The sequence below is a fragment of the Phasianus colchicus genome, chromosome 3 (assembly GCF_987193195.1).
Source record: "Phasianus colchicus chromosome 3, bPhaCol1.hap1.1, whole genome shotgun sequence".
Classification (NCBI taxonomy): Eukaryota; Metazoa; Chordata; class Aves; order Galliformes; family Phasianidae; genus Phasianus; species Phasianus colchicus.
The window spans coordinates 6,508,334-6,533,355 of NC_143438.1; the positions used below are offsets into that span (position 1 = coordinate 6,508,334).

Genomic DNA, 25,022 nt, shown 5'->3' on the forward strand with positions numbered 1-25,022 from the left:
GTGTATTTGCTCTTTGTATGACAGGAACCTACAGGAATAAAATACACAAACACATAAATACACTTTTCTGCATATATGTACTTATTGAAAAAATCCTGAATAAATATTCTTAGTTCAGGATATGATTAATGTAGCCTATCAAAAGCCAGATGGTGCAAAACCAGAAGCATCAATCAAACTGAAAAGACCACCGAGTGCTATCCACAACGATGTGCTCACAAATGGAATTTGTGGCCACAGACCCTAACACATAGCATGCAGAGGAAGCCATGAACATAGTGTCAGTGCCCTGAGGAACGGACAGAAACAGTGCAGGCTTTGTTAGCCAAAACCTGGAGAAGTAGTACTCACTGCTGTAGGCTCTGACTGAGAAGACTCTGCAAGGCAAATGTATGTGTTTTAAGTAAAAAATTAAAAGCAAACTCTTTAATAATGTTTGCGCTGATGACAATATCTGTCAAAATGTCCACTTGCCATTTGATTTAATATGGAATTGTGCCATGCGTTAACAAGGAAGCTGCCACCGTCTGTCTGCCATGTGAATTGGTGTTTAATGGCTGTTCCAGCACAGGGCTTACAAATGGTTCATGTTTTTAGTTTTATATCAGGCATTTTCTGTAAATGTTCTATGGAAAACAAGGCTGGGACCTCCAACAGAGAACAGTGGTGGCTTATGTCTTGTAAGATTATAAAGCAAGCAGGCCTTTTAAATATAAAAGTGTAAAATAAAAGGCATAAAAGAGCACAACTTCTCATACATGCACCTCATAAATGATCACAGAATCACAGAATTATAGGGGTTGGAGGGGAGCTCTATAGATCAAGTCCAACCTCCAGTGGGGCAGTCTGCCCACAATGGCAGGCTGCACAGATAGGCATCCAGGCAGGTCCTGATGATCTCCAGAGAAGGAGAATCTACAACCTCTCCAGGCAGCCTGTTTCCAATGCTCCTTCACCCTCATGTGAAGAAGTTCCTTTGCATATTGGTACAAAACATCCTATGCTCCAGTTCATGGCTGTTTCCCCTTGTCCTGCACCCACAGACTGTGGAAAAGATGTTTGCCACGTCCCTTTGACTCCCATCCTTAATAAGATATTTATAGACATTGATCAGATCACCTCTGAGTCTTCTTTTCTCAAAGCTGAACAGACCCAGGTTGCTAACCTTTCCTCATACGGGAGATGCTCCAGGCCCCAATTCATCTTTGTGGCCCCCTACTGCACTCTTTCCAGGAGATCCTTGTCTTTTCTGTTCCAGGAAGGCCAGAACTGCATACAGTACTCCAGGTGAGGCCTGACCAGGGGAGAGTAGAGGGGGAGGATCACCTCCCTTAACCCGTTGGCCATGCTCCTTTTAATGCACCCCAGGATCTCACTGACCTTCTTGGCCATCAGGGCAGGCTGCTGGCTTATGTCCACCAGGACCCCCAGGTCCTTCTCTGCAGAGCTCTCCTCCAGCAGGTCATGTCCCAGTCTGTACTGATACTTCTGGTTATTTCTTCACAGGTGTAAGACTCTACACTTGCTTTTGTTAAACCTCATCTGGTTTCTTGCTGCCCATCTCTCCAGTCTGTCCAGGTCTTGCTGAATGGCAGCACAGCCTTCAGGTGTGTCAGCCACTCCTCCCAGCTTTGTATCATTGGAATACTTATTGAGAGTGGACACTATTCCCTCATCAAGGTCGTCAATGAAGATATTGAACAAGACCAGACCCAGCACCAACCCCTAGGGAACACCACTAGTCACAGGTCTCCAACCAGACTCTGTACCATCGATAAACACCTTCTGAGCTTGGCCAGTCAGACAGTTCTCAACCCACCTCACCTTCCTTATCTATCTCACATTTTCTCAGCTTCATTATCAGGATGTCGTGGAAGACAATACCAAAAGCCAAAGTGGATGTCAAGATAGATGACATCCACTGCTCTCTCCCCACCTACTCAGCTGGCAATGCCATCATAGAAGGCTATGAGGTTGGTTGAACATGATTTTCCCTTGGTGAATCCATGTTGACTATTCCTGATGACCTTCTTCTCTTCCAATAAACAACAATAGAGGATGGCTGAATTACTAGAGGAGACATGGAAGAGAACAACAGTAAGAACACTGGTATTCTTTCCTGGAAAAGGGAAGACGGAATGAAATAAAGAATTTATCAGAATGACTGCTTGTATTTGCACCATCAGTGCTTCATCACAACAGCTCTCCTGTGTGTACTACCTGAATCAGATTTCTTTGAAATCTAGAAGGGCTGCTCTGAAAGTAATGCCTCATAGTTTATGATGTTGGCCCACAGCTTCAGAGGCAGATGTTGGTAGTATGGCAGTAGAGGTTGAACCTTTTCACCAATATTCTGTTGCATTTTGTTGCTGTGTGACAGATGGCAGCAGAAGGACAGTCTGACAAAATGATGGCTGACATGGAAGTGCGTATGAAGCAAAAGTGTATCACTGAACTCCTCCACACAGGAAAAAAAAGGCACCCACTGACATTCACTGATGCTTCCTTAATGTTGACGGAGACCAAACAGTGGATGTGAGCACAGTGAAGAGATGGGTGGTGCACTTCAACAGTGGTGACAGTGACAGCAACCTCCACTGGTGAAGATTTTTCTGAGCATGGAATGCAGGCTCTTTTGCATTGCTGGAAAAAATGCATAGCTAATAGTGGTTTTATATATATATAACAGTGGTTGAAAAATAGTATTTTGCAGCTGAGAATGTTCTTTATCAAACAGTGTTACTGTGCTCTTTGTATCTGTTGTAGTTTCCATGGAAATAAGTAGGAGCTATTACTTTTGGAACAAGCTATGTATTTTAGAAAAAAAAAACAAACAAACTAGTGTTCTAATGACCTTTGGCAACTACTTTCATCTATTTATTTTTTAAGTAAAGCCATATGGCTAGATCTATCAGGATTGTATGAGGAAAACGTGAAAAAAAAATTAAGCCTAATATATTTTAAAACTTCAAAAGTCAAAATAAAGCAGCATTTACTTGAATTAAAATACCACCTTAATGATACTAAGATATCAAATTTTAAAGTGATACTAAAAATGCCACATTTAATATGAAAAAAATTCTTAAAGTCTTGTTTCTTTAAGGAGATAAAATGCCCCATTTTTATCTTGATGGATCATAAGATAAATGATAAACATAAACTTAAGTGTGCCACTGGCTCCACATCTTTTAGACTTCAGAACAAATCTCTGCAGAATTACAGGACAAAGCTGCAGCTTCTTGGGAAGATAATTTTTGAAGTTGGAACCTCCCAGAAATTTAAAATAATTAAGTAAATTCTGAATAAAAAGGCTGCCATGCATGCTTATCAAGCTGGAGTCTTTCTTTCAAAAAATGAATGGAAGAATGGATAGTGTAGTGAATACATCTTTGGATAGATACAATTTTTGGATGAAAACTACATTCTTAATTGAGAGGAAAAATAATATGAAGAGCACTTCACACTTACAAAACAAAATATGTTTGTTAACCTGCATTTATAACAAATTCTAGGTTTGCACTTGTCTTCCTGCCATCTCCTGATCACTCCTGGTACACTAAAGCTCAGTACAACTAGCAGTGTGCAGAACATTGAACCACATGTTCTAGATGTTTTCTTCTGCCCTTATCTGCAATCTAAACCTCCATGGTTTATCTATACTATAGAGTTAGATCGAAGTCCACTGACTAATTATCAACTTTTGAATACGGTTTGGAGGTCTTACGAGCCTACCTTGATTTACACAGATAGAGTACACATTTGCACCCAGATAATTTAACTGAAACTTCTCAGTTTTACTGTAAGTGTGCAAACTGAGTCACAAGAGTACTTCAGTACTCTCAAAAAGGAAGAGCAACTGGTAAAAAAATGTAGGACGTTTCTCTAGTTAAGCTTGAACACAAGCACTCTCCTATGATCATGAGCCAACATACAGTCAGACCAAGCACAAGACGTCTGAAAGCATGTTTGTATGAACCCTAATTTCCCAGGTAGCTAAAACAGATGTTTTGATTCACACAGATTTACTACACAAAATCCACATGGCTTCCTAGAATATTCTGCAAACATCTCCTTCGACTATCTTTGAAAGGAAGATGTTTGAGCTTATGCTGAAACTGTGTGCTGTGCTGAGAGACAGCACTGGAACAATCTAAAGGCTAAATTCAATTTATACTTCAACATGGTCATTCTACCTGAATTTATCTTTTTTCACCACATGGTTACTAACTTTTCTTCACTCTCTTTGTTAAGTAGAATATAGTACAGATGATACTTCTAGTACCAAAAAACAGAAATGAGTTTTTACAGATTGGATAAAATGTGATCTCGTTCTTTTCTAACTTACTTGAAATCAGATTCTCTTTGGCTGATACTTGAAATCAATTTCAGATCAAATTTTTTGAGATGTGTGTACAGGTCTGTGCAAACCTATGCAGAAGAATGTTAAGAATGGATAACTAGATCCACATATCCACAATTTTATTGTCATTCAATATACGCCAGCCTCACTGCTTTACATCAGTGATTTTTTTTTTTTTTTTAAAGAAGTTGCTAAATAGAAGTAAGAAAAAAGATGAGTAAACATAATATGCTCACTCCATGCAAGAAAGACCAATCATAGACCAAATAAAAGCATTGACGCCTGCCTGGGTAATGCTTTGAACGTTAAGTAACTCATCAAGTACCCAAACAGTCTACGATAATTTTATGAGCAAAACCAAGTTTTGCCTCCAGCAAAAAGTTGGTGGACAGAAGGTAAAGTCAGTTATCACATTCATTAGGGAAGTTCCCAAATTTGAGTCTCCACATACGTAATTAATTAAAAACAAACAAGCTTGGAAAGGCTTGGTCATATGAACATTTCAGTCATCACCAAAGTTTAAATTTTTGAAGAGAGAAGAACATCATTATCAACAATACTGTCATGTTCCTGTGGGTTGGTTACTGCACACGTGCTGCACTTCCTCTTCAAAAAGTGACACTGATTCCCTCATTCATTTTAATACCATCATAAATTACATCTGTAGAGATACCGGGTTACATATTAAGAAAAAAACACCACCGACAAAAAACCAGCAACGGAAAAGCAGTTGATATGGATGGAAGGGCAAATGATAGAAAGTAAATGGAGAGAGAATACAATATAAAAAATCAAGAAGATATTAAACAAAAATAGGTAGGAAGAAACAGGAAGAAAAAAAAGGTAGACTGCATGAAAGAAAAAGATTTTTTTAGGGAGAGAAGCGGTAGCAGAATGAAAAAAAGAAGGAGGGGGAAAAATGAGAAAAAGTAAAAGATAATTAATAGAATCATAGAATGGCTTGGGTTGGAAGGGACCTTAAAGACCATCTAATTCCAACCACCTGCTGTGGAAAGGGCTGCCACCCCCTAGATCAGGCTGCCCAGGGCCTCATCAAGCCTGGCCTCGAATACCTCCAGGGATTGTGCTTCTCTTGGCACCCTGCTGCAGTGCCTCACCACCCTGAGTGAAAAATTTCTCCCTAATGTCTAATCTAAATCTCTTTTTTAGTTTAAACCATTCCCCCTTGTCTTACAATTGAGAAATCTAATCCACTGCACACTGCACAGGGATGGAGAAATATAAGTCAAAGGGGATGTTAGGAAGTAGGGGAAGGAAAGATACTTAAACTTGATCTGAGCTTCATATGGCCACAGACCATTGGTTACATATTCCCTATAAACCTTGTCCATCACTTTATAATTCAGTACTTCTAGAGGTAGAAAATGCTTATTTTAGGCAATCTGCTATACTAGCATGTGCATGTTTTATCAGGGAGAAAAACTGTGAAGTAAATGACATCATTTTCATGATTCAATTGAAAAAATATGTGCTATGTATCTCGTGCAACTGCCACAGATGAAAGCTGTATTAATTTATTTTTTTCTCTTAGGATAACAAACCCCAAATAATTAGTTTTGTTGCTATTCTTCACAGTCTCTCCTACTTGTCAATGTCACTTTGATCTAACCAATTGTCCATAAAGTAAGACTATATCTTGGATACAACCACAGCCATATGGAGAAAGACTTACTTCTGTGCTGTGCAAAATGATGTGTGCAGAACTTGTTTTCTCTATTTAACTGCCCTTGTCAAACTGCAATTTATATTAGAAACTTCTGAAACATTATTTTACTTAGGTCACATTTTTTCATGACATTGGTTTTTTTCTATGATCACTTTTACCTTTATCCTTTACTCTTTCCCACATTTTCCAGAATGTTTTTACATGGGAGTAAATGGGGAGGATGTGTGGATGTCATCAGTGTATTTCATTAACTGTTCCAAAGATCATTAATAAAAAACATTTCAATAATATCTGTGATAACATTAAATATCTAAGTCTATGCCTCATCACAAAGCATTACCTTTACCTACAAATGAAAATGTGAATTTACAAGCTACTGTTAATTACACTGTAGAAAGACATAGAGGCATTTATTTAAGCTAAAAAAGCAAAAGCTACCCTTTTGAGTGATAACTGAGGTAACAATCCCAAACAATTCAGTTAGTATCAGATGGGTTTGATGCTTTAAACGTTGAATTACAGAAGAAGTTAATAGCACCAAATAGAATTTTAACTGCAGTGTTAAGCATATATGTGCTACCTGCTTTTATTTCCTTTTTCTTTTTAGGCATGATACACCTCAAAAGAGATTGCATGTCTTTTATCTCAGTGTTTCAGCTACAGAATTAAGACAGCAGATACATCTTTTTCTATACAGCCTATTCAATGAGAAGTAAGCCCTTTCATCTCACTGCCTTTTTTTTTTTTTTGTTTCTATTCCCAAACCCCTAAAACAATTCCTGGTATTTGAACAGCTATTTCTAAGCTGTCTACATATTAGTTTTCTTTGTGTTACAGATTGCATAAACTTCAATACAGCTAAGAGTTAAGGTAAAAAAAAAAAAAAATAGCAGCTTTTCAGGCCATTAGATTTTCTTCACTATCATGAAGTAATGTTCAAGTATGCCATTAGCACAAGGCCACTGCACTACTCTTCCAAATAGGAATTGCTTTTCTCTTTCAGCAGTCTACTTTGAAGCCTTACATCCTATCAAGAGCACAAAACAGCTTTATGCAATCTCCTCCAAAAAGCAGTTCTAAGCATGAGGAACGGGATAAGAGAAGAATGGATGCAGGTTACAATAAGAATATTTCCATAAAACGTGGTTGAATCTGCCATCTCAGCTATCACATGAAAACTACAACCTATCTTGAGGCAGGAGATAGCAAAAGGCTCTGTTTCTTTTCAGCAATAATCTAGAAAGTATTTTCATATCACAGAAGAACAACTCAAAGCACCTGCTTTAGGAAATTCAGACTGTGGCTTGTATCACAGTCTCTGCAAACTCACAGTTGCCTTATGATTAAGTATAATGCTGTTTTTCAAATAAATGGATAGTAGTTTAAAAGGCTTTTTGTTATTTTTCAGAATCATATACCCAAGTCATTACCTGAAAAATCTCAGAACAAATTTCTTTCTCTCTTGCTTAAAAAATTGCCAAGAATTGCTCATGTTTTCTTAGCAGTTGTGAAATTGCCAGTCCCCATACTACTAAAAGCACCTCAACCTGGTTTTCTGCAATTTGCCAGCTGCTAACACTTCTGTTGAGGTTTGCCCCAGCAGCAGCTCAGCACCATGCAGCTGTCTGTCCACTAACCCCTGCCCCCAGGTGGGATGATGGAGTGAACTGGAAACAAAATAGAGCTCATGGACTGAGACAAAAGCTATTTACTAAGAAGAGGAAAACGGGAGCAGAAGAGCAACAATGACAAGATATATAGCTGCAATGCAATGACTTGCCACTCGATGCACAACAACAATATCACTGCCTGACGGCTGCCAGCACCACAAGGTCTCACCACAGCAGCCCTCTGCCTGGTGTCCTGGGGTACAGAACAACCCCTGCTCTAACTCAGGCATTGTCCTGGCCTCACCCCACCTCCGCTGCCACACCATCGGTTCTGCCTCACTGAGTGGCCTGGCCCCAGATACTCTCTTCATTGCTCAGCAACAACCAAACATCGGTGTGATGTTAATGCAGTTTTGGATGAAACAAGACAACTTCCTGATACCAGCGTCAGTGAAATGTCACCTATGGTCAGCCATAAAGAAACAGAAGACAGCAAAGCCTGGGAAATAAGGAGTTATCAAAGAGATAATAGCGAAGATTACTGAAACTAGTAAATCTCATCAGCCGAATATGTTTAATACCACAACAGTGCTGTAATTTTTCACTAGCTTCTTTCGATTAGTTACACTCATAGCAACACCTGCAACTCCACAAGCTGTCCAACGTTTCCATTTACACGTCCTCTCATGTAATCAAGTCACACCACAGTGCAGACACATCTTCAGAAGTAGCTCTCAGGATCCAGTTAACAAAGCAGTTAGAGCAGACAGTGATGCCTGCCATTGGAACGTTAGCCAAGAATCAGGCATTTAGATTTGCTTCTTTCAGCGAGCATCAGAAATTCAATTTTACTTCTTAGTGAAGAATGCAGATAGGGGAAGTTGTGTGCTTCCCCGAACACAAAAGAAAAACAAAAGGAAGGACTTCACAAGCAGGGAAATCGGTCTCAAAAGATCTCTTAACTTCCCACTCCTGTTTCAGCACACCATGACAAAGTCAGTTTCACTGGTTCCCAGTGCCAGCGCTCTCCAGAGCAGCTACAGAACCCTGGAGAAGAAAAGGATGCCCTGCAACCACAGATTTCAGGCTGCTGACATCACGTTACTTAAGACTTAATGCACTACTGAAATAACTGCTTGAAAACGATTCCCACAGCAAATGTGTAAAGGACAGCAGCCAGTAACACCTCACCTTCGAGGTTTGCATCATCTTCATGCTAATCTTCCCTGAGCCAGTTATGATCATTTCTACAGTTACCAAAGCCCAGCGAATATGAGACAGCTCCCACCTCAGCCCAAATTGTATACCAGGTTAAGAGCTAGCACAAAAAAAGAAAAAAAAGAAAAAGAGAGAAAAGAGAAAGCTTTTTTGTCACTTAATTGTGAGCCACAATACAATAGTCCATATAACTTGCCAATCACACAGGCATTGTCTGTGAAGTTCTAGCTCTAGTTTTAACATTTCTGTAACACATTAATATGGAACACTTTAAAGTGTGAAGCTTTAAAATTTTACAATTATTTGATTAGCATTGCATCTATTAGAGCTCATTCCCGAAAGAGTCATTTTTTTTTAATCCTGAGCAATTTTAGCAGGGAAAGAATTCTCTCAAAAGACTCCTTTCAAATGACACTAACATGGACTATTTCTTATTTGGTTGGATGCAGAGCATGCATTAATAGCCCTCAAGCACTGTATGTATTGCATGACCTTATTTTTTCAGAGCTCATGTCCTATTCCTGGGCAACAAATTCAGACTGCAAAAAGAAACAAATCCAGAGTTGAGTTTTAAGCACAATTCAGGGGGGACTTCTCACTGCAGGAGCTTAGTGCAAAGATGGATGTGTCCTGAGGTCTCTATTCCAGACTATCCTCTGAAGAGGGCAAAGCAACAAACTGAACAGCAGTTGTGCTATATTTTGTTTTTTTAAGTATAAATAGTGTTCTGCAGAGCAGAAGTTGAGGATTATCATTTTAAACATCTGCTCCAGGGCTAGACTGAATACTTACTCATTCAACAGAAAGAAAAAAGGAACTAGGGTCTCTGATGGTGAATTTGGATGCTTTCCATGTACTGGATCCTGAAGCTCGTATCAAGCTCCTCAAACCTGCTGTGTTGATCAAGTAACCTGCTATCAAAATAGGGCCAAGTTTCAGAGGGCTAACACCATTTGGAAGATACCATAGAATTTAAACATCCATAGCAGACAGAATAAAATTCTTGAGGTGTGCAGTGTGAAAGCTCTCAGTATACACACAAGAAAGGTTCAGTTGAAATGACTTACTTGTGTGTGGACAACTTTTCACTGAACGAGCTATTAGACAACATGCCAGATAACAGCTAAAGGTAAAAAAGAATTATATGTTATGTTTCTCACATACAATTCTTTTTTAAATTTAATTCACTTAAACCATGGTTGGTAGACTTTATGAGGGTCTCATTTGTATCTTACCTTTCTGATTGTGCTAGACAAGGATAAACTGTACATGTTATCAGAAGAGCTGTTCTACTGATAACTAGAAGAATAGACAGCAGCCAGAACATGACTCTTAGGAAAGCAAGTTGATATTTCTACTCTACATAAGCACAGGAAAAAGTAAGTATTCCAGAATAAGTGTCTACACACAGAATACAGTGTTATTATACACCCTGAAATAAGATTGAACAGATGTCAAGCATCTACCTGGAATGATTTTTAATAACCAAGATATATATCAGCACTTTCCAAATAATTATTTAGCTTTAGAAAGCATATATTTTAGAAGAAAAGGGAGCTTTTCGTATGTTTTACATCAAGAGTTCAAGACATTTCCCACCCATTCCAGACTGACGCTACAACGAGCTCTGTGGAAGGCACAGTTTTTGGAGGACCACAAGCTCTGTAACACCACACTGACACTGGGTGGAACAGAACAGAGCCAAATCCTCCTGGATAAGAACACAACTGAAAGGCAGATTTTGAGGTTTGCTATTCTACTTCATCTAGCCAATGACAAAGGCAAGTAAAGTACACACATTTATGAAGTAAATAATGCAGGAACTTAACCACTCTTCCTCAGTTATCAGCAGGTGCAGATTTTCTCCCACATCTCCATCTCTTTGGCATGGAACAACTTAACGATCCTGCTCCTTTGCTGCTTAATTGAGGCCTCAGCTAGGCATGTGACAAGACTCCACAGAAGAAATGGAAGGAAAAGAAAATGCTTGCTTTCCCTCTCGATAGAAGACCTGGCTTTTCATCTGGGAATGCATAACCACAGACCTTTAAAATGCCTATTACGATACAGTAACTTGCACTATAAAGGCAAATATATACTGAAGAAGAATTTCACGAAATAGCTGCTACCTCTATCAGTCTTCTGACCAAGCATAATGTAAGGTTAGTGTGGTCACTCCATCAAAACATCATTTTCTGGTTTAGTGAGTGAAGCATGAACTTGGAAGAATGAACTTTTTTCTGATTAGCTTTTCTCTTTCCTATGTGATACCCCATCACAAAAGCATGAAATTCTATCAGTGCTTGCTAGACTATTCTGTTTCAATCATTTTATTTCATCTGGTTTAACTACTATAACCAAGCCATAACTTATCCTTAAGTTTATCCCTTTTCTACTCCAGAACGGGACTCAGAGAAAAAGCTTTTAACCAACCAAGAAAAAAGTTAGTCAGTACTGCCAGTAATTCACATCATGATTCTGGATCACCAGTACTTTCATAAAGCAAAATATCCTCCTTACTCTTATTGAAAATAATCTACAAAATAACAATCCCCCCCCAAATCCAGTCCTTTGTGTGATATTTAATCAGATAAACAGAATTTCGGTAAAACTAGTAAAAAACAGATCTCTACTTGAAATGTCTGTATTTTCAACTAACGTTGATTACTGCTAATGTTGATTACTGTTAATGTTGATTACTGCTGCCATTCCCTGGACTGAAACAATTGTGAAGTGGGCAACTAAGGTGAAAATGAGCACAAAGCAAGAAGCCTGGAATGAGACAGACGACCACAAATAGGAAGCAGTTAGCAGAAGGAAAACCTTTCCTGTCAAATGGAAAATTGGGATTTTGTTGTTTTTATGATTCCATTTGTCCTGCTTTTTTCTTTTTTTTTCCTTTTGCTCTCAGATGTAAATGTGGAACGTGCTTTGGAAACAGCAAAAAAAAGGGAGCATCAAAACCACTCATCAGACAATTGGGCTATTTTTAATAATTTATTATATGTCCTAAAACAAAGATCAAAAGGGAATATATCCAAGCATTTATATTCAATTCCACATTACCTGATGACTAATTTGTAAAGAGTGCAAAAGTCTTCACAACTCAAGCCAAAATCATTTGAGGATACTTTGATATAATGCCACAAAGGATATGAGCAGGAAGGCAGCAGGAGTTACAAATGGCCAAGGTCCATTGAAAGTGCTAATAAAAGAATAATGGAATTTCCTTGTTCTATGAATAACAAGGGTTTGACACAGGAGAATTTCAATACGGAGAAGAATATCAAAGCTTCTGGATCATCGGTTGCCTCTCCTTATTAGATATTTATTTTCTTACTATTACGTATAACTTAATAAGCTTCAACTGAAAAAAATAACAATCCTGTTCAAAATCTTGTCACACTAATTTCCTTTATGCTTCATATTTATCAATTTTCATAGGTCCTTCACTTTTGCTTTATTAGGTCTCACAGACAATCAAAGATGATCTATAAAAAATACTTCAAACAGATGGATTTCACTTGAAATGATATATAATTAATAAAATTGCAGAATATCTACTGTTTGACAACTTTTTCTTTTTTTTTTTTTTTTGAAACTGTAAATGCCAAAGTAGGTGGTACCTGTGGAATTCTTGTAGCAACAGCCTGCCTGATGAATTTAATCCACTGATATATAGAGAATGTATTTATTTCTCACAGCTGTTTGTAGAGCTATACACACACTTTGCATGTCTTCATACATACAGACAGACGTGCATACATACACTCTTTTGCTATCTTCTTCCCCCAAATATAAAACTCAGCTCTTTTTTCCACTGTATGCTATACACACGTACACTTACAAAATGGCACATGCTTTGCAAAACAGAAGCAAAGACAGTGATGTCATACTGCTGACAAATTGCTGAAGAATCGAGTGCACTCGCCTAAAAAGCCATGCCCACAGATGGATCCAAGATTGGACAAACTCCTTGAAAATATTTACAAGTTTTCTTAACTCTCTCTTCAAACTTTAGTGCATTCTTTCTCATAATGTCTACACAAAAGCATTACGACTATTGGCATCACAGACATGTTGTAATGGCTGCCTTTCAACCTGATTTTATTGTCTGTGTCTCCTGGTACTCCAAAATCTCCTTATAACAGCTTTAGTTCTTTTACTTCACACTGCACAATGCTTTAGGAACTGATCTTGCCTTCTTACCCCTGTGATAGAAGATGCAGCAAACAATGGTTCCAGTCTTTCAGGGTTCACAGACTTAACAAACAAGGATCAAATTATAGTGACGACGACTACTTTTTCTTTTCTCCCAAACAACCAGGAGGCTGTTAGCAAAACAGCATCTTTCAGTGATAGCTTCAGAATCAATAGATAATTCATTAGTATCATACATCTCTAGGCCTAATTGACACAACAGTCTAAGTATCATATTCAGGAATAACATAGCTTCTGAATAGAGAGAAAAAAGAAGGAAATCAGATACCACACATGGTCACTTTGTACAATTTATTGACAATCTATAAATTACACTTCTAAGAGGTTAAAGCAAGTTACTGATTCCAGAAATCAGAAAATGCAGCTTTTCAAGCTTGGCTTGAAGAAACAAAAAATCATTCATCTGACAACACAATTTAAGTAACATGAATGCACTAATGCCTTCAATTTTCAATTTTCTTTCATTTTTGCATAGACATAAAATATAACTACCATGGATGTTTGGAATTATTCTTAATAACAAATGTAGATAGCATATTTTTCCTTACCTTATGATCATATGGATTGTATGAATGAAACAGCTGGGACAGATCCTTTGTTCTTTGTTTTTTCTGAAAAGTAATATTAATAAATAATCTCCATTAGAAGAAGTAAAGGAAAAAGAAAGAAACTACGGATTTAAAAAGTTGCATGCAGGTACAAATTCTATTCCCACTTTGTTAATGGAACTGTAAGTATGAAGAGTAGTGTATGCAGATCAAGGATACTAAATATCACAGGAAAAAAAAATAATATAGATATTAACATAAGAACATAAGAACATAACCTTCGTAAAAATAAATAATAATATATAGAACATTAGAGGAATGTGTAAACAATTCGTATTTGTTTTAATTTCTGAACAATAAAACATAAATAAAGTTTTAGAATACAGATAAACTTTGAAGATCAGGCCCCAATCTTGCAAAGACCTGTCTGCTATTCTAGTGTTTACTTGCACTCTTGCTTTTCAGCAGATTGAATTTAAAGGAAGGCGGTTTAAAGGCAAATCATATATTATTTTTCTATCTCTTTTGATGCTAATACTCTCATTGCCTTGACTGTTGAAAATTAATAGGTAGCATGCCATTAAATGCCAAGTCAAAGGGAAAGAGGTTCTTTCTGTTAAGGACAAAGTTCAAAGACAAAACCTGCTTAATCCAGTTTCTACTGAAATCAGTGAAAGACCTTTCAGTGATTTCAGCAGATGTTAAACAGAAATCTCATCTGCATTCCATAGAGAGGGGCATGGGAAAAGGAAAAAAACACAACACTCTTCATCTTGAATACAGGGATGAGTCACATGTAAGTTCAGAGTTTCATTATGTCAAAATTAATAGCTCTGGAAGGCAGAGCATTCCACGTTGGAAACTGGAAAGAGGAGACAAGAACTCTTTGCTTGCAGTCTGTCCTGTTGTTTTGTTTTAGCAAGCGTTCAGCGAAAGCAGTTTTCCAACTGACTGGCAGGATCTGGTCGTGTTTCCAGCATGCTGTTAACTAAATAGCTGAATAACAGCACTTTGGGAAACTACGGGACAATTTCGTAATTTTCGACTACGTATTTTCTTTCCATACATTTTTATTTTCTATCAAATGTTCAGATGCACTTAGTTGTACAGGCTATAACTTCAGTTACTAGTACAAATTTAAGACAACTGCATAATTCCAACTTCAAAGTATCAAACTAATATTACTACTTCTGTGAAGTCACTAACTCTGTTTCAGTTTTGGCCACTAAAGAGTCAAAATAATTACCCCTATTTGAAGAAGAGTGCTGAATTTTGTTTCCAGGATGAAGGGTTGCTTCTCTTATAGACAATTCTACCACAGTAATACAGCACACCTCATACACCTAACCAGCTTTGTTTCTGTGAGATTACCAAGCAACTTTAACAAAGCAATATTAATAAAGACATTTTTGATGGTATAGGATTTCTCAGAGACCTAATATGCCAAAAAAAAGAGGAACCTTGGCCCTCTAATCCCTATTAATACCTGTTTTATTTTCAAAGGAATAAAAACACTCTAACGAAAGGCTCAGGTAGTACAACTCAAATTCCATTTCCACCCTGCAATGACTTCAATCCTTGTTGCACAGCAACAGTACTTACAATACTATAGAAAAGATTTAGAGAAATGCCATAATAAATTGAAGAGTCATCAAGATGATTATTTAAAACTTACTTAAAATTAATTTTATATATAATCATGCAAGAAGTACTTTAACAAGGAATCTAGAGATCTCCACTAAACTTCCTAGGAAAACAAACAAACAAACGAAAAACACCAAAACAAAATTCAGAAAATAAAGTATAATTCTTCTTTTTTCTTGCTGAAGGCTACTTCCCTCATTTCCATTTTGACTGCCTACAAAGCGAGTTTGAATACTTTCATTGAAGTACCTTTAGTAAATATCAATAAAAATAATTTATGACAGAAAACCCTCATTCTTCACCCTCACACACGAGACCAATTGCCATTTACAGTGCCATTACAGTACTCTGTTGGCCATTACACGTAATGAAGATGCCCACTGTTACACAGCATTCACCATCATCTTCCATTTTTGTATTTTAGGAGACCACTCACTCACAGAAGGTAGAAGTTTTGCATTTGTATGGTTGGTTGGTTATGAAATTAAATGTTCCTGATTGAGGAAATGCTGAAAATTTATGAAAAAGAGCAACATGCAGTGGAGTTTCTGGAGAAATACCTTGAAAAAACACTCCCAGAAAAGTCACAGGATGTCCTGCATACTTAGTTCACCTAAATCTAAACGGTACTTGACTGTGTTGTAGGAACTTTGGATACATTAAGACAAAGATGCTTTAATTACAGAGTTGAGGTTGACCAGTGATAATTTGTGTCTTTCTAGAACACCGAGTTCACTCAACTCGGATCTATTAATAAAAAAAACCCAACAAATAGAAAGCATTTGAAAGTGTTTTTACCATTTTTAAAGATTAAGAAACAAGCACAGAGTTTAAGCTGCTGTAACAGTAAGTTACAGCAGAGTAGAGTAGAGTATTAATTGCAAGTAGAGTATTAATTGCAAGTTTTTTAAATGGAGAAAAGGCATGGTTCCCAGCCCACCTGCAAGAGGAGAAAAGCACGAGAGCTGCATCAAAGCAGGCCTCTCCACATCTAGACATGACAGGAAAGCAAGGAGATAAGGTTCTTCTTTCTCTGCCTCTAAGGCACTATTCCAGACACTAAACTTTCTGTCTTCCTTTTAGCTTGAGCCTATTGATAAGCATCTCCCATGACTTTCCTTAATGCAGCTTGACTCCTATGTCTCTCTACTCACTACTAAGCCAACATCCTTTTCATACTGATCATTGAAAATAAAGTATATGATCGTGCAGACATTTTTTCACTTCTCTGCTTCAATACATTCTTAAAATGTGAAATTATACAGGAGATACAACACATACTTTTTCTTGTTAGCTGCAGAAATATGTAAAAGATTGACAAAGAATAGATGAAAGTGGACTTGCAGGACTGAGTTTAATACTGAACAATCATATATTTTACACAAGGCCATGATGGATGGCCCTCCTCAAGAAAAACACAGCTACTGTAAATGAAGCTTATTACTAAAATACATGTAAGTAATCAAGCACTTCTCAAAAGACAGACAGTGTTCAACACGCAATTATAAAATAAAAAACAGAAGAAAATACTTCACTGAATAAGCTGGGAAATGAAGTAACTACTGAATACTAAATACCATGGACTCACACAAGCATATTAGACTTTTCTGTTGTTGCTCTTTCCTTACTTGGTTCATAATGACCTGCCTTTCAAATGGCATTAATGTAACTTGTAAACTGCTTGCTTTCTTTTAAGCATCGTAGATCTATAAAGTTTAGTGTGAAGGAAAATTCAAATATTGCTCAGATACTTTTATTACAGATTACTTAGGAGAAGCTAACAAATGGAATACTCTCAGTTTTTCACCTAGTAATAAAGAATTTCAAAAGAATGAAGTGTGCATAACATGCATGGTGGCTTCTTCTACTAGCAGAGCAACATACAGGATAAGTTCCTGTAGACATGGAATAAAATGCCACTACATTCCTTCTAATGCAGGAGAGGCCAATAGCTTCTATCTAGAGGTTTTGTAAATGTAAAGCTTCAGACAGCACAGTCTCCTTCCTTTTTCTTTGTTTTCTGGTTACTCTCCTCTTCTAGAAAGATGGAAGAATAAAGGATCTGAAGGTGTTCAAGGTCAGGTTGGATGGGGCCATGGGCAACATGATCCAGTGCCTGACTTAGTGGGTGGCAACCTATGGCAGTGGGGCTGGAGCTAGATGATCTTTAAGGTTCCTTCCAACCCAAGCCATTCAGTGATTCTATGACCTCATGTGATTTTTTAAAGAACTACTGAAGAAAGGAGAAAAAAATTATTTATCACAGATTTTCCATCAGCCCTGGATTACAGATTTCATCAACCTTACTCAATTTAGCCCTAAGCTAGTGCTAAAAATAAGAAGAATTTGAAATTGGGTTAAAATGACATTACCACTTTGCAAGTAAGCATCCCACCCACAGAACAGCTAATACTCTTTTGATAAATGAGCTCTTCACACTATGTCTTCTCAGGACACACAGTTAAACAGAAGTGGGCAAAACAACCTAAGCTCTTTGCACATCTTGTGACAATAGAGCACCTACAAACTAGTGGATGAAAGAATATAAATCAAATCATTTTTCAGTTTTTAAGTTGCCTAACTTCCAGAAATCACATTTCTGCATACTTTTCATTTTTATGACCTTACAGAAAGCATTCTAAACTAATAAAAATAATTCAACTTTGTCAGTTTGTTGCACTAAGTATAATATTTCAACAACAGCTGTTTATATCTGAAAACCCAGTATTTTCTATTATGAGATTGACTACAATAAATTAGCAATCATTACTCGAGAGGTACTTCTCTGAATAATAAATTGCAGAGGCCAGATACACTCTCATTTCCTGTCTTCTGCAGCTGACATCTTACAGAATTCATGGTATACACTGAGAGTAAGCAGAGACTCTTCACTTTCAGACATACAAGTGGAGGAATACAAGTACAGATACGTAGGTTTGACTTTGTATTAGAGGACCAGGATAAGCAAATGGAAATGAACAGTTTTTACTCAAATAGGCTTACACTGTTGGCCAACTTTCATTCTTATACCTATAGGAAATACAAATGTTACTTATGCCAGTAATAGTGAGACAATTATGATCTAAATTACTGTACTGGCGGTCTGCTACACTTTTTTGGTTGAAGAAAAGTTATAAAATTTTGCACAGTAATAAATTCAGTTAAGAAATTAATACATTCATATATGATTGCTATTATTACTTACAAAAAACTATTTCTAATCAATCAAAATATAGTCACAGCCACCTGCTTTCTATAGTAAGACAGGTTTCTTTCCACGTATGACTCTGAGATGAAAATGTTGGGTTGTTAGGAAGGGATCCACTTTTAAGCTAAAAGCAGAAAGAAAAAAACCACCTCAAAACTGAAAGACTAACTGCAAATTTCTTCAGGAAATCAGGAAGACTGATTTTTTAAATAGAGTACAACTTATAACTTATATATATATATATAAAACTTAGAGTATAACTTATAACACTATATATAGGTGGTCTTGTGGAATTATTGTGTGCAAATTTGATATCTGACAAATGAATCACATATTATTATTGCTCTATTGTTAGAGCACAATTATTCACAACAGGTTTAAGACCGCTGGAGTCACAGAAGTCTTAAAATGGGGATAAAGAAACTGTAAGCAATTAGCTATCATTCTTAGCACTTAATCAAAACTTGATAGAAAAGACATGACTTCGGTATAACTACTATTTTACCATTCCTAGCAATCTAAACAATAATTAATGCATGACAAAGTACCCAGTGATCTAGCAAATCTCTAAAAGCAATTCAAGTATTTACATAAATCTTTAATTGAATTGTAGCACAGTTTTACAGAAAGTCTACATTTACATGCTTCATGCATTTAAAAATATCATAGTATGCAGTGTACAGTGCATACAGGAAAAGTACAGGAAAAGAATTGTGTCTTACCACTGCAGCTGGAACTTGATGCATTTTTGCAGCAGGAGTTCCTGGGCGTGGGTAAAATTGATTAATAAATAAGCTTGGAAACTTATACTGTTCTACAAGTTTCATAGTTTCTTGAAAATCTTCGTCTGTCTCTCCTGGAAAACCACAGATTATGTCTGTAGCAATTGTTATTCCAGGCACTCTGTGAAGAAAGTAGAAAGAATTACTGAACTTAGGACATGTAAGTCTTATTCCCCTAAAAGCTAGCATACACAGACTTAAAACTCTTCAACTTTACAGAAATTGAAGCCTAAAACGATCTTTAGAGAAATAAATACATACATACGTACATAAAATGATTGTTTGGGGATGAAAAATACATTTGGCACTCAGCAGACAGCACAAGCAACATAGAAGACATTGCAGTAAATAATGGATCAGTATCATGATACAAGAGTGAGAACACTTGGACTAACTCTTCCTTCATCAGAAATTCTAGGTGATGACAGATTTCTTAGAGTCTATTACTTAATCCACAAAACGTGTAACTTCTGAGCCACTAGAATTTTTAACACTGCTTTCAAAAGAGATCAGGATATCCAAAAAAGGGGGCTGGCATCTCACGGAGCGTAGAAATTATGAATATCAGTAAGATATCTTTTAATTTAATTTCTAACTCAGTACTCCATAGAAGTCAACTATCCTTTGCACTAAAAGGAAAACAAAATACTTCAGTTTACAGCCACTGAGCTCTTCTGTTCATCAAGTGCAACAGTTCCTAACTGTTGCACTTGGACTGAAGATGCAGAACCCTTAAGTACATGGCCCAGAAAAAATGAGTTCTTCAACCAAGAGATTACTGCACGGTATTCACAGAGCACTCTATGGGACCCTGGAGATATCAGCAGAGTTTTCTGAATGTGATGATAGCCAGCTGGATGACCACTGTCTTACGAGAAGCTGGGAAAACTCTGCATCGTTTTGTGTCTCCGCCAGCTTGTTTCTAAAGTGGGAATAACAACAAACCTCTTCTGCTGACAGGCAGAAATGAATAGCACTCCCAGCGCTCCATACTGACACAGATAAGGCTGTGGTTCCAGAAGAGGTAGTTTCTGGACAGTAACAATGATAAAGTGGAGAAAATATAATTTACCTTTCCTAGTAAGTACCCCATACAGGTACTGGTAGCATCTGACCTTAAGTAGGTTTTGTTTCAAGTAGGGGGAATAGATGAGATGCTTTCTAGAAATCCCTTCCAATTTAAATGTCTAAACAGTACTTAGGTAGGCTATAGCAAGGGAACAGCTGAGAGCTATTCTCTTAGAGATGTCTTATTACAGTGCAGCACCATAGAAAAAATAATGCCGTGCTTACAGCGGGCAGAGAAACTTGAATTGGCATAGCCAAAAGAAATTTCCTGCAACACTGAGGTCTATGCAACAGGAGAATCTACTGATAAAAGACCGAGGAAAGGGGAAGTAATTTAATTAGGTGCAATGTTACAGGATGCAAAGTTATATTCATCCCAGGGTTTTTAGCACAAACAATATATGGTAGTAAATATCTTTTGTGACTATTTAACAGAACAAAAGAAAATGGCTTGTATCAGGAATGGTGTGGTGATCATGGTAGGGAACTCATCCTGCCCCTGTACTCAGCACTGGTGAGGCCTCACCTGCAGTACTGTGCTCAGTTTTGGGCACCTCAGGACAGAAAGGACATGGAGGTGCTGGAGCAGGTCCAGAGAAGGGCAACAAGGCTTGTGAAGGGCTTGGAGAATATGGCCTATGAGGAGAGACTGAAGGAACTGGGGCTGTTCAGCCTGGGGAAGAGGAAGCTGAAGGGAGACCTTATTGCTCTCTGCCAGTATCTGAAAGGTGATTGCAGAGAGAGCGGGGTTGGTCTCTTCTCACTGGTGACAGGACGAGGAGAAATGGCCTCAAGTTGCACCAGGGTAAGTTTAGGTTGGATATCAGGAAACACTTCTTTACAGAAAGGGTTCTTAAGCACTGGAATAGGCTGCCCAGGGAGGTGGTTGGGTCACCATCCCTGGATGTGTTTAAAAACTGTTTGGATGAGGAGGGTTGTTAGAGTTAGGGTAGTATGGTTAGGTCGTGGTTGGACTCAATGATCTTTAAGGTCCTTTCCAATCTGAGCGATTCTATAATTCTAAATAATTTGCATATATGTAGTGGCAACAAGTTTATACTAAAGTAGATGCCTTGGCCTCATCTCACACATGCCAGCATATACAGTTAATGTACTGCACAGGAATTTATTAGACAATGTCTTGTTGGAATCTTCTTTCACCTTTTCCTTACAAAAAATGCTCACAGAAGAAACAAAACAAATTCAGTTCCTTTTTGAATTCATGGATTCTCACTCAATTTTTTGACATTTCTGTTAAACACAGAATTTGAATGTCAAACCAAAACCTGTAAAATACAGTTATTGGACTAACTCCTTGAAGATGTCCAGCAAGTGGGAAACAAGCTCAGTATTACACAAGATAGTAAAAAATTCCCAAACTATTGGTTAAACTGCTTCAATTGCCAAAGGATTCTTAAGGCTGACACAGTGCAAGATAAAAGGTTCTGCAACATGATTTCGTGAACATTACAAATGTTTTGTGCAGTAACGGTAAGCTTATGGAAAAAAAATTACATTGCTTCATAAATCAATATCAGTAACATCAGCTGCCATTGCTCAGAACGTGCACAGAACATTCATTACATTTGACAAAACCATTATAATGAAGTTATTTTAATGGCACTATCAGAAGCAGTCAAAGCATTTATTACCAATGGTAGTAGTAATACCATCCTTGATAAAGGTTTGGTTGTTTCTATAGCAACATGAATTATAAGGCCCAATCAAGCTAGATACAATAAAATATGCTCTTTTTCTCCATAACACCAGTTGTCACTCAGTTAAAAGGAAATTACATATTTTAAAAATTCATAAACGGTACAAATGTCTGAACTCCATTTGGTGGTAAGGTGTTAATTATCTTAGTAATTAGATTTCTTTCTGGATGGAATTATTACACACAAAGAAAAGTTTGGGTACGGAAAGAGAATAAGGGCCATGGTATACTCAGCAACAGCAATTAATGAAGGTTCAATCCAGTACGACTGCCCGAAATACAACACTGTATTATACATTTTTATACCACTGTTGATGATACTGTCGAAAAAGAAGTCTTTAACAGGGGGGAAAAAAGGGATATGAAATTTCATATGGAATAAAACCCAGTTACTGACAAAAATCATGCTCTTAGCCTTTCTCTAAGCACTCATGGACAAAAGTGAGAGAAATTAGCTCTGCAGACAGCACAATTTCTGAGTGAAATACACAGTTAAGAAAAACATACCATAGAAAAGTATAAAACATACACACTTGAAAATTAAGGCAACCTCTGCTCTGACAGTCTGAAACAAAGCAGCATATTTTCTCATTTTTGTCCCTCTACACAAACAAATCTCTTCCACTTGCACAAGGAAAGTTACGTTCTGTGATCCTAAACAAGATCAGTCATACAATCACCATCATTTTAGGCAGTTCTAACTATCCAAAAATGAGCAGGGAATCCGTTTTATAGCAGAGTCCATTTTATAGTAGAGTCCATTTTATAGTAGAACTGTACGGTGCAGCACACTTACAAACAATCATAAACTTGTGCTGACAGGTCACATGCCCAAAGCCTCTCAGAAAGGAAAAACGAATGTGTTTGAAATGATAGAGAAATACATCTTACACTCGACCTGAAGGCAAGGCAAGCAATCCTCCTGGGTCAGAGAAAATAAATGTGTTTTACCTTCCAGATGAGAGGCTGATGCCTGGAAGCATAGTCTATGAACACAATGTATGTTACTGCTGCCATGAGAGCTGCTTCTCACAGCTCACAGGCATGTGAGGGAGCTCCAAATAACTCCAGAAGAATAAATATGGTTCAAGCAAGCTGTGTGCCACTACAGCTTTGCAGGTCATGAAGTCCTTCTTGCTGAGGTATCTCTGTTGCACATTGTCAATAAGCAGGCAGTTCAGACTAGAATTCAGGCTAGTGATGAGCTTTCTGGTCTTTTCTACTCAGGGGACTCAGTTGCTGCTGTGAGAGAAAATAGAACCTGGACTAGAAGTAACAGAAGTACAGCAGCTATTATAAGTTACCATCAGTGAATTCACCGACAGAGGAAAATCAGACAAATCCTGATGAAATGTGAGTTGGGAATAAAATGTGAAACAAAATCCCTGGTAGACTGATTTAGAAAATCACCTTCTCAGGTGATCACCTGAAATTCTTTCTCATGATTACATATTCTTTCAATTTCCCTTCCAGCATTTACCAGCCATGACATAAAGCCACCAACTGATTCTTAACCAAGATTCTCCAGCCCTCTCATCATAACAAAATACTGGATTGGAATAAATAGCTCTATGAATAAGTTTAAAATAACACATTCTTAGAGAAGGGTGTAAGAACTGCCTGGGAAGTCTAGAGTTCACTTAAATCAAAACCAAAGATGCGATGACCTAAGCAACTTCTCCATTCATAGATTAGAATCTCATGCTAAAAAAAAATGTTAGAGCCTTTATGGAGCTAATGCCCCTTTAGGGAAACTGAAAATGAAATCCAGATAATAAATTAAAATGAAATGATTTCAAGCTGCTGGAGAGTTGGTCTTTGAAGCATATTTACAGAACTTAACAGGCATCTCAACGTGCCATATTGGGTTGGAGTTGAAGGTGGCAGCTGCATCTTCCTCAAGACTGCATGGTCTTCCAGGCCTGTTCTTCCCCCATTTTCTTTTTTTTTCCTCTAAAGAACCAGTTTTGTGGGATAAAGAACCAACCTTGTGGGATTTCTGACAGGCTTGCACTGCTCACTGAGGAATCCTATGAGCTGAAGCAGAAGGAAGCAGGGTACTCAGGTGGAAGCACTGCCTCTGTCACAGGCTAGAAATAAAATGAAATCTCATCCTGTCTCTCCCTTGACTCTACAGAGATTCGCCTGCAAATTAAGCCATGGAGAACTTTCCATGCTTTCAGAGAACCTACCTCAGATCTGAGACCCTCCTGCACTTTGCTATATCTTTCTCTTTCCATGGACTATGAATCCAGTACAGCCCAGGGTACAATCTACAGCCTGGGGAATAAATCTGAATGTAATTTCTGAAGCAAAGGTTTCCATCTTTTTAAGATTTACCCTAAGTTATGCTATAGATGTATAGACTTCCAAGAAATGGATATCCACTGACAATGATTTTCTTAGTAATCTTTCTGTGTGCTTTTAAAACCAGTAAAGGGTATACAAGTCCAAAACCTTTGTGTGAGAAAAGATGAGCTCTTTTAAACACTCATGTCAACTGCTCTAAACATGTGACACCATCACAGAAATAAACAGTAGATATCAGAATATCACTTCTTTTTAATATTTTAAAAACACTACTATAAAATCAAGCAATAAAAGTAAAAATAGCAAGACAGGGCAGATATTTCAGTCTGCAATATAATTACACACTATAAAAGAACGCAGAGATGGCAAGATATTGCATTGAACATGGCCAGGGAGTAAGACTTCAATAAAATAAACAAACGTACTATAAAAATATATCTATTATATACATACAACATAGTGTATGTATACATATAGAAATATACATACTTCTATACATTGCATAGAATAGTTTCTATTCTACTATACTGTTTCTGCTCTTCTGTATTTAGAATCAGTATCTGACTTCAAGCATTGTTTCAGTTTGAAACACCTTACATTTTCTATAAAAGTGTCCTGGATTTGGCCAATTGAAAACACAAATTTACCA

The 25,022-nt window shown here is 37.4% G+C and overlaps 1 protein-coding gene across 5 annotated transcripts in view; it reads right to left on the minus strand.

The window, feature by feature from the left end:
- The window catches only part of CDKAL1 (CDKAL1 threonylcarbamoyladenosine tRNA methylthiotransferase), a 364,081-nt gene that overhangs the window by 72,154 nt on the left and 266,905 nt on the right, over positions 1–25,022 (minus strand). For all 5 annotated transcript variants that reach the window (XM_090136868.1, XM_031610103.2, XM_090136867.1 and 2 more), the window contains 2 exons: positions 19,219–19,399; positions 13,645–13,707 (listed from right to left, as the gene is read on the minus strand). In XM_090136868.1, the coding sequence (XP_089992994.1) occupies positions 13,645–13,707; positions 19,219–19,399 (244 nt within the window). The remainder of the gene's footprint in view (positions 1–13,644; positions 13,708–19,218; positions 19,400–25,022) is intronic.